Here is a 10,666-nt window from a genome sequence, read left to right on the forward strand (position 1 = left end):
CTTCACACAACCTTCCTGATCATCTGTGGAGCCGAGCTCTGCGGTCTGAAATCTTTTGTATTTTGATGGCAGTGAGAGAGAACCCTGGGGTCAGGACTTCCTTGCAAAAAAATTCAACAACGGATTTACTCACAAGGCTTAAAATAAGGAAGAAAGAATACAAAATAAGTTATTCTTTGCCATTACTTGACAACCATCCTTTTTAACTTTGACTCTATCCAGGCTATGCCTGGGTCTGGATGGCTAACTTGGGACATAGAAAACGCAAAAGGTCACGTCTGGAAGGATCACAAACAAGACAATAAACTTCTCAATCAGTACATCAAGTAAGCAAGAAAAGGACTTTACCAAGAAATTGACACTTACATTTCTTGACGAAAATGAAACACACTGGATTACAGAGCAAATTCACTGAAACAACAAAGAAAATTCTGTCCTTGATTTTTTTTAACCCCCAAAAAAGTGTTTCACTTCTGATACACCACATAACTGGTTAAGAAAATAAAGCACGGTGTTTAGCAACTGGGCATTCTAACTACCGCAAGAGGCACTGTGCTCACCCCTCACTGGCAACCGCTGAAGTAAACAGGCCAGGAGGAGGGAAGGGCCTCCTATTTGTCTACGTAAGCAGCCGCTGTTTCCTTATTGAAACCACGGATGGAGAGATCATAGACCACCTCTTCTACTTTCTTCACATCATACTTCAAGCCATCATAGCGCTTCCTCAATGAGTCATTCTTCAGGTTGAGAAGACGGAAACCGGAATCCAGCTCATTGATAAAGGTGGAGATGTGAAGGGGCCGGGAGTAGTCTCCAGCAGTCACACTGTTGACTGACAGCCTGGACTGCATAAGATAAACAGGAACACATTACAATTAACACGTCTCTTCCCAAATCACAATCACAACTAGGAGGAGAGCCTCAGGCCTATATAGCTACACTGATGTTCTCTCCCATTCTGTCTGAATATAAGTTTCTCCACTGAAAATGAGATAATCTTAGCCAAATAAAGGTTTAATACAACTAACGTCTTCTAAAATGTCCCCAAGTTTTAAAACTGACTTGTATGATAGTGTTAAATTACTCACGTGTCAACTTTACAGCTCATTTCTGCTAATGTACAAAAAAAAGTGCCAGAGTAATCACAGTTATTCTGCTGTCTCCTCAGACCTAGGCCACATGATTACATTTCTAGAGTTCTCCTACTGAGCTACAGCTCCAGTCACCAAAAAGCAGTAATACAAAGAGATGGTTTAAGAAGCCAAAATTACGTCAATACAACACTGTCTTGAAGGATAGGTAAGATTTATTTCAAGATCCAACTCAAAATTTTCCTTCTCTATAAAAATCCTCCCCACTATTCTTTCCAGGCTTCCCTAAACTAACCCTTTACTGCATTCTCACCACTTGAGGCCTTAAACACACCTCACACTTGACCACTAATATTGACGAGGTGCTTTGAGTTTCCTGGTTAGGTCTCTCCAACCAGGTTAAAAGCCTGGGGCAAGTGGCACAGACTGCCTCTGGGAAGCAGCATCCATGTCCCCATCTCCTCAGGAGAATTCCTCACATCTTAGCCACAAACACACCCACCCAGATACTCTGCCCTAGAGATAGGCTACTGAAATGTGAAATAGAAATTATGTGTGGAACTTCAAAGCAAAGTCCTTAAAGGAGGAGGGAGTAAGGGAGGCTTGTCCTTTTCCCCATTGCCTTCTACCAATGAAGAACGAAGATGTGAATGACCACAGCTATAACAGCAGTCCTGGAACACAAGGAAGAAAGAAGCTACAGGCTGGCAGGACCCAGGGCCAAAGATCATGGAATACCAGGAATAAATACTTCATATTATTGTGGGGTTTTCTTACAGAGCAAGGATAGGCAAAGTTTTTCCTAAAGAGCTGGTAGTAAGTATTTTCAGCTCTGCGGGCTATACCGTCTCTGTCTCAACTACTCAACTCTGCTATTGTACAGCGAAAGCAGCCACAGACAATAAGGGTGTACCTGCGTTCCAAAAAAACTTTATGAAATCAGACGGTACAAATCACGGTTTGCTGATCCCTACTCTAGAGCAGTGTCTCTCAAACCTGGAGAAGAACCAGGTTTTTTATTTAGAATCTGTCATGGACTAATACCATCATAATTATAAACACAAAAACTTTCCATATAGGTCTTCATAGTTACCACTTTTAATAACTGTTTAACATTACTAGTTTACTTAATAACTTACTAAATCATTTCCCTTTTGTAGAAGCTGCTGTAGTCTATAATTTTTCATAATTGTAAATAATGCTATCACGAACACCTTAGTAACAGCTTTTCTTCCTCCTTTTGAATTTATTTTTATAGGAGTTTTTCAGAGATTAAGGGGACGAAAGGCAAGAGTGCTGTCGTCAGATGCCATCAAGTCAGTTCCAACTCACAGTGACCCTAGGTACAACAGAACAAAATACTGCCTGGTTCTGGGCCATCCTCACAACCGTTGTTAAACTTGAGCCCACTGTTGCAGTCACGGTATCAATTCATCCTGTTGAGGGTCTTCCTCTCTTTTGCTGACCCTCTACTTTACCAAGCATGAACAATTTATACAATTAGATAGTTACATTGTCCTCTAAAACTATTATATGAATTAACACAGCTACAAGCAATGTATCTTGTCACTACGCTGCAAGGAAGAGAGATTACGATCTTTTAAAAGCTCACACACTGTTAAGTACACATAGCTCCCTCACTTCTCTGATGACTAGCAAGATGCAACACGTGTAGTGTACAGTCAACGACTACCTGGTGACTGAGAGATGACTAAGAAAATTACAAACTTAATTTTTGTACTCATTTGAAAAACTGACAGTGAAGTGGGAAGATCAAAAAGCAAAAGGCAATTTACTAAGTTTCTTACCAGTTCGCTAGCAAGAATCAGAACTCCTGAGAGATAATCTTCTACATCCAGGTGAAATCCTTTCTCCCGATCTGGCTCAACTGAAAAATGCACCCAAGTCAAGTCAAGATCATCATGTGAATGGAGTTTAGGGCTAAGAATATCCAGGTCTAAATCTAGACCTAAAGATATAGTTAATTTTTCTCAAAATAAATAGAAAAAAATAATTAATCTTTCGAACTGGTTTTTTATAAGTTTGCACAACCTTGGCAACTAGACCTCTTTAAGCAAAATTCAATCCTTTTTCCATTCTTCTCTCAAAAAGGAATACCAACAGTTACGTCAGAGAACGTCACTGTTTTCAGATGCACCCTGAAGCGTTAAGGGAGAAGTCATGATTTCGGCTACTGACTTTCAAATGGTTCCGTTTGTATACACACACACTGTGAGAAAGAAACTAAGCAGTTGTGGCAAGATGTTAACAAACAGTGAACCTCAGTAGAGCGCAGATGGGTATTCATCGTATTCATTATTCTCCCAGCTTTTCTGTAGGCTTGAAATTTTAAAAAAACTAAAAGGTGCAAAGAAAAAACACTTGCAAAACATACCCAAGTAAAAAGAGCAAGTCACTACATATTTTTAGATTTTGTGTTTTCATTCTTCTGTTTTAATAAAAATGAAAGTACAAGCCACAGCCCCTCCCCCTCCTGCCCCCCCCCCACCAAAAAGCTTCCATGCAGATCACCGCTAACAAGGACACTTACTGCCAAGAATTTCTGTAACTGCTTCTCGAGTCACTAGTGTTTCTGATTCCAAATACACAACAAATGCTGCCAAGAAGACCAAGCGCTGCAACACAAACCTCCAGTGCTCATGAAATCTGTATCAAGGTAAGCACGTTTAGGTTGAGAGATCAGAGTTTAGAGACCTTGAGAAAGACAGGTTTAGAAAATCTTTTTTCAAATAAAATCTCATGTGAAGCCCAATACACAGAACGTGTAAGAGCAACATGACATTCAACTATGTATTAGAATTTAGTATAAATTTTACAAGTTCAAATTTATAATAAACCTGTTGCTGTCGAGTCAACTTGGATTCATTAACAACCCTACAGGATGGAGCAGAACTGCCCCTTATGGTTTCCAAGGAGCACGTGGTACATTGAAACTGTAGCTCTTAACCACAATGCCATCAAGGTTTCCCAAATTTCTAATACTTATGAGTTTAAGCAATGAAAAGCATAATAAAATTTTGATACATACAAAAATTTACAATTAACCTTTTGGTGACCCAGCTCTTTCCTGCTTTAAATTTTTTGTTGATATCAAGTGTTTTCATTAATGGAAGCAGGCCGAATCACAGTGTGTCTGAATTTTTGCTACGTAGTATGGATTTTTTTTTTCTTGCCCCTCCCATAAGTCTACCTTAAGTGTTTAGTGGTACATAAGAAGTACCACTGATTACACCCCAGAGTCTCCACTGGGTTTATTGGTACATTCATGTAAAAAAAATTTTCAAAATGTCTTCTTTTTCCTACCAAAAATTCAGCCACCACATACAATGCCCTGTAAAAGCAACAATCTGCAGGACATACCCTCTTCTTCAGTTTCAAACACTCACAAAGGCCCCTGCCTGCAGCTCCAGGCTCTATCAGTACAGCATCTTCCCAATAAACACTGCCCCCACCACCTACCCCGGCCAAAAAAAAACCAAATCTGTTGCTGTCAAGTCGATTCTGGCTCATAACAACCGTATAGCACAGAGCAGAACTGCCCCATAAGGTTTCCAAGAAATGGCTGGTAGATTTGAACTGCTGATCTTTTGATTAGCAGCCGAGTTCTTAACCACTGCACCATCAATAAACCCCAGAGACTGAAAAAGTTCATGATCACAATACGTACCACCGGGCATGAAAGGGTTAAAGATTATAGTTAACAAAAGCAATTGTGACCTAGAAGTTTAATCAATAAAAATAATGATGCTGCTATGAGAAAAACAAAAATTTGCAAGTGAAGGTTATGGGTGACAACTGTAATTGTACGTTAGTCTCAACATCTTTTTCCTACATTTTGGTAAGTGTATGGTATCAAGAAAATCTTGCTTCACATAAAAAAGAAACAATTACCATTTGGAATCACTAAACAGACAGACTTAAAGCCTAAGGATATTGCAGTTAAACTGAGCTAGAAGCCTGAAAAACGAACAGTAAGAAATTTTACAACCACTAGATATTTTATCTATGCAGATTTTCAAATGTGGCAACAAATTAAAATTTTTTTTTTCCAACAAAATGCAGGTCAAACAAAGCCTTCTGAGGGCCAAATCCAGACCGAGGGCAGCCTGTGCATGACTTCCAGGTTAGACGGTCTCTGAAGAACCTCCCAATTCTACTGTCCGACTTCTCTGTGCTTCACTTGTTGTTACCTTAAAGCAGAGGTTAGCAAACATTTTCTATAAAGGGTCAGTAAATATTATAGTTTTTGCAGGCCACTTTCAGACTTTGTCACATATTCTTCTTTGGGTGTTTTTCTTTTTTTTAACAACCTTTTAAAATACAAAACCAATTCTTAGTTCCTGCAGGCAGCAGGCCACCAGCAGTTTGCAGACCCCAGCGTTAAAAAATCTTCTTGTTAAGTTACAGCACACGTCTACTATACTATTTATCCTACTGTACACCCTCCACAGACATCCTATATATTACCCAGATACATATCTTACAAAAAACCTTTTTTTAATAAGAAACTAAGTAGAAATTCTTGCTTATTTACCATATTCATCAAAATTCAGAGTTTTTCAGTTTAACATCTCTGAAATCAGGACACCTTTTATAATCTACATTTCACAACTATACTGGCGACATTTTTTCTCTCTGTGATACATTAAATGATGTACTTTAAAATTAATGGTATTCTAGATTCAACAAAACGTGGCATAAAATATTAGCTAAATAGTCACCTGACAGCGCAATTCAAGCTTTGCGATAAAACTTAACTCCACATATACTCTGCACGTATCCCAACTTCACCAATAACTTGACCTTCATACAGGAGACATTTTAGTTATCTCTCATTGCAAAATCCATGCTTCTTAACAAAATTTTGGAAGTACAAAGGAGAAAAAAAATCATTAGTTCTGTCACCATTAAAATACTATTAACATTTTGATCCATTTCCTGTTGTTTCTTCTGTGTAGAAAAATTCTTACCAAGTTGTAATCATTAAGTCCATATAACTTGTCTCCTGCCTTTTTTAAAATTAACATATTAAAATAACTCTCCTTTTCTTATGTACCTGTAATACTGTTCAGCAGGGAACTTGGTCTTCAGAGACGTGAGATGTGTTTTTACTGTACCAAAATGTTCTCGAGCTTTCAAGCACCTCTTTGGAACTGATAACAAAAAAATAATCAAACATAATAATCAAAGACTTATAAAATTTCAAATTTAGTTCTTGCTTAATAATCTGTATATCTACCTAGAAACAAATCAACTTTATTTCATAACCAAATGTAGGGTACACATCTCTTTCTCATCTCAAAATATCATCTCTAACTTCCCTATTGATTAACTAATGCTGAAGAATAAACAAACAAATATAAGAAAAGACACTGGTAAGCTGCCTTTAATGACTTCAACCCTAAAGGGCTATGGACCAGCTGCTACTGCCACCCAGTCTTCACAGGACACCTAGAGATTAGACTGCTTCTAATGCCCATGATTTGGTCAAAAAGAGCCTCTATCAATAACTCTTAATCAGGCTGACCAACTCCATATCATTGAGACGAATGGCATGGAACCAGTGAAAACCCTATGGATCACAGCAGCTGATCCAAAAATGGCTCAGGACCAGGCAGCGTTGTGCTCCTTGTGCATGTGGTCACCAGGAGTCAGGGACTGACTTGATGACAGCTGACAGCAACAAATCTTGCCTCTGACACCTCTAAGTTACGTGATTATGTCAATCTCTACCCAAAAACATATTTCAACTATTTTAGCTGTGCTGGCTACATTGTAAGTGGAGATTCCATGTCTAAACCTAACACACCTGATTTCTATTCAAGGAGCTAACTGTAAAGGCTTTAAGAACATTTTATATTGACCATCTCCAATCTATAAATCCATGTTATACTGGACTCAGTCACTGAAACACAGGATTTAAAGGAAAAAAAGGGGGGCCAAATAAAAGCTGCTAGATACACAAGGGAGCTATTTAACAATTGTCATCAGTAGAACTCTATCGCACTAAACTAAACATCTGCATTTAAACTGCACTTATGTAAAAGCAGAAAATTAAAACGTAACAGAATATTGTAAATCTATAAAATGATCCTCATTTACTTCTCCAATTATTACACACCATAAAATATGGTGGACATTTTTCATAATACAATAATACAGACTTGATATGTCTTCTGGATGGAAATTAACTTTCTAAGTAGGAGTGATAAACTGGGTAAAAATGAAAACAAAGAACTTACTGTCCTGAAACCCAGTACCCTGATGGACCCCTTGAAGTAGAGTTAAAATTTCTCGAGCTGTTTGCTCTAAACTCTGTACAACTTTTCGGATTTCCTAGAGAGAATTAAAAATCAAAATACCAGTTAAATTCAACAAAATTATTGTCATAGCCTCAAACCAAACATACTAGATATCCTAGCTGACCTACCACACCTTCATGTACATTCAAAACACAAATAATCTTTACTAGGACTGAACTTGTACACAAGTGTGAACCCTGACTCTTTCACTTACTTCCTCTGTGAGAACCTTGACTTGAACCAGGCACTAAGAAGTCTTAGATTCCTCATCTGCAGACTTCAAAGAATAGCCACCCACCCCATCCCAACTGTCTCACGGGGGCACTGTAAAAATTAAGAGAGATGATGTATGTGAATATAATTTGGCACAATAAAACACAATACACAATTAAGTATTTTTCATCCATCCATTTTGCGAATACTCACTACGCACTGTGTAAATACTGGAAAAAAAGCAAACATTCCCTTCCCTCCCGCAGTTTACAGTGCAAGGGGGGGAGTTAAAAAGATAATAATTACCACATAAATGTGAAAAAAATTAAAGTGCTACGAGAGAACCTAACAGGGAACACATAATTCAGACTGAGAGATGAAGGCGGTGAATATGAGATAACCAAGACAGGAGTGGGGACTGCGCATTCCAGAAAAACCAAATGGTGCATGCAAGAGTCCTGGGGCAGGGACTATTTGGGGTATCGAAGGAACAAAAAGAAGATTAAACTGAACACAATATACAACGGGAGAGTAACGTAAAATGAGACTAGTGAGAGAGGGACCTCGTAGGTCACAGTACAGTATGGATTTTTACCCTATGTGGTACGAGAGACCACAGGAATGACTTAAAGAGGAGTCACAAGTGCTTTTAAAGGACCAAAAACAAATACAGGAAACGCGCGTTAAATGAGTCCCAGGCGCTAACCGAGCCTTCGACATAAACGAGGAAAAACTAACATTCAAATGAAGCAGGTGATGCCGAGGAGCCAAGAGTCGGGCAAAGGGGTTCGGAACCAGAGGAGCAATGTGGGGTGTGGAGCACTCTAGTCCGTTAACAAGAGGGCCCGGGGGCGTCCCCACCGCCCGACACAGGAAGGAGGAGGCTCGGGTGAGGTGCCCAGCTAGGCAAAGAAAAGAAAAGGGGATGGAAGGAAGGGGGCTCGCCTCTCGGATGTCCTGTTCCGCAGCCAAGAAGCCCTGCAGCTCCACAAAGATCTCGCTCACAGACATGGCGCCGGTGGCACTGCAGTCAACCAGTGCAGGGAAGGAGGCCAGAGAGCGCGGCCCGGGCACCAGAAACGCAGTCAATCGCAACGCCCGCCGCCGCCGCCGCCGCCGCCGCCGCCGTCGCCGCGTCCACCGGGCCCTACGCCGCGTCCACCGGGCCCTACGCCCCGGCCGTCGCCGGGGTCCTCCGAGGCCCGCGACGCGCCGGAGACCCGGCTGCCCGCCGCACTGCCTGAGGCGCCGCCACAAAGTGGAGCCCGGGCCTGCGCCCGCCCGGAGGACAGAGGAGCGGAGGGCGGGCGGGTTTTCCGTCCGGGGCCTTTGGGCCGGCAACGCCGGGGACAACCGCGGAGGGGGCCCTTGGAACACGTGGGCCTCGGGGGAGGCCGGGCGGGCTTGGAGGTGGCGCGAGCGAGCGAGGCTGTTAGCCAAAAATACGTTTTTATTTTATACAACAGCAGATAGCGGGAAATGCTTCAGTACAAAAGAGAATGCCTAAACAAGACCAGGTGCAGAAGACTGTGAAAATAGGGAATAGATAATATGCATTTTTATTTTCAAGGAATACATGGGAAAATAAAAGCATGTGGTAAGATTGTGAATAAGGATGGATTGGGAGCGAACATTTTCTCTATGTACATTTTTTTATTTTCAGATGTCTGATTTATTTTTTTTATTATTACTTGGAGGTAAATGAGTTATTTAAACGTGTGTGGAGGGATGCGAATTTTTCTTCCACTTTAACCTCCTTCACTCAAGTCCCCTTCCTTCCGGCAACCATTGTAAACCGTTTCTTGTTCTCTCAGTTGCTGGTACATCTACTGCACAAATACAAATACGTACAAAAAATAAACTCAAAAATGTTTGTAAGTTGCACACGCCAAGGGAATTAGGATGATTGCTTATCAACTAAGTGATAAGCGCTTATGAATGTTTAGTGTTTGCTTTGCGCCAGACATTGTTTTAAGCAATTACAGGAAGGATCGTGTTTAATCCTCATTATAATCCTGTGCAGTGGATGCTGTTGTTATTTTATAAAGGAAACTGAGGTGCAGAGATAATAATTGGTTTGCGTAGGGTCATATGCAGCTAGTAAGTGCTGAAGCTGGGATCTAAATCCCTCGACTTAATCGCTGCTATTATCAGCTGTTGTTAGTTACCTTTCTTGTGGATTCCATTTAATAATAGTTGCTGGGGGCTTTCAACACCTTATCTAACTTGACCCCTAGAATCCTCTACTCTAACAGGTTTGAACTGCTCAGTTTTAGCAATTTTCGCAAAGACAGAACATTTTTTGCCTGTGTGCCTCTGAAATTGTGACCCAAAAATATAGGCAGTAGAATCTCATAATCCACAAAAAGAGATGAGAATAAGAATATTTATTCAATATTAGTACCTGCTGGTAAAAATTTTTTAATTCTAGAATCCAGATATCTAGCATCTGTGAGGTTGGGGTGACCCACCCAAAGCCAGTGCCCTGAAGGTGATTTTTTTGAACCTTCAACAGACTGATCTTCTAAAACTCAACTTTAATTTGAATAGCCTACTAAGTAGATAATTTGCCTTAGTCATTGTGCTCTTTTGAAGAATTCAGTCATTTTCGAGAAACAAACTCCAGGGTCTAACTGGAACCTGTGTAAACATTATTCCTGGCCCATTTCCGTGGCAACGTGGATAAGATGGAGTATAAGAATTTTGGAAGTTCTTTCATCTTCAGAACATTTTTGACTCCTAGTTGAAATGAAGCCCTGGTGGGACAGTGGTTAAAAGCTCAACTGCTAACCAAAAGTTTAGCAGTTCAGATCCACCAGCCACTCCTTAAAAACCCTATGGGGCAGTTCTACTCTGTCTTATAGGGTCACTATGAGTCAGAATCAACTGGACAGCAACAGGCTCGGTTTTTTTTTTTGTTGTTGTTTAGTCAAAATGTTACCCAGATATGAAATCATACATTAAACAAACTTCAATTCATTTCTGTTATTGGCTTAATATGATTTGTGTTTTAACATTGTGAAACATGTTCTAAGAACC

At 40.3% G+C, this 10,666-nt stretch overlaps 1 protein-coding gene across 2 annotated transcripts; it reads right to left on the reverse strand.

Moving 5' to 3' along the window:
• Positions 1 to 327: 327 nt before the first annotated feature.
• TSN (translin) lies at positions 328 to 8,748 on the reverse strand. Of its 2 annotated transcripts, XM_064287364.1 has the most exons (6): positions 8,573 to 8,748; positions 7,355 to 7,448; positions 6,169 to 6,265; positions 3,643 to 3,758; positions 2,900 to 2,979; positions 328 to 845 (listed from the first exon to the last, which is right to left on the reverse strand). In XM_064287364.1, exons 1-6 carry the CDS (start codon positions 8,636 to 8,638, stop codon positions 612 to 614), a joined length of 687 nt encoding a protein of 228 aa, XP_064143434.1. In that variant the 5' UTR covers positions 8,639 to 8,748; the 3' UTR covers positions 328 to 611. The 2 variants fall into 2 exon arrangements, with proteins under 2 accessions (XP_064143434.1, XP_064143435.1); XM_064287365.1 differs by lacking the exon at positions 2,900 to 2,979 and having other exon boundaries at positions 658 to 845.
• Between the last annotated feature and the right edge of the window lie 1,918 nt (positions 8,749 to 10,666).

The sequence above is a fragment of the Loxodonta africana genome, chromosome 6, assembly GCF_030014295.1.
Source record: "Loxodonta africana isolate mLoxAfr1 chromosome 6, mLoxAfr1.hap2, whole genome shotgun sequence".
Lineage (NCBI taxonomy): Eukaryota > Metazoa > Chordata > Mammalia > Proboscidea > Elephantidae > Loxodonta > Loxodonta africana.

What these genes read in the sequence shown, in the direction of transcription:
- TSN (XM_064287364.1), bottom strand. Translation starts at nt 8,638, where the DNA reads ATGTCTGTGAGCGAGATCTTTGTGGAGCTGCAGGGCTTCTTGGCTGCG. An exon ending in GGGTACTGGGTTTCAGGACA is followed by an intron (nt 6,266 to 7,354) that starts GTAAGTTCTTTG and finishes TTTTGTTATCAG; the next exon opens with TTCCAAAGAGGTGCTTGAAA. An exon ending in TGATTCTTGCTAGCGAACTG is followed by an intron (nt 846 to 2,899) that starts GTAAGAAACTTA and finishes TATCTTATGCAG; the next exon opens with TCCAGGCTGTCAGTCAACAG.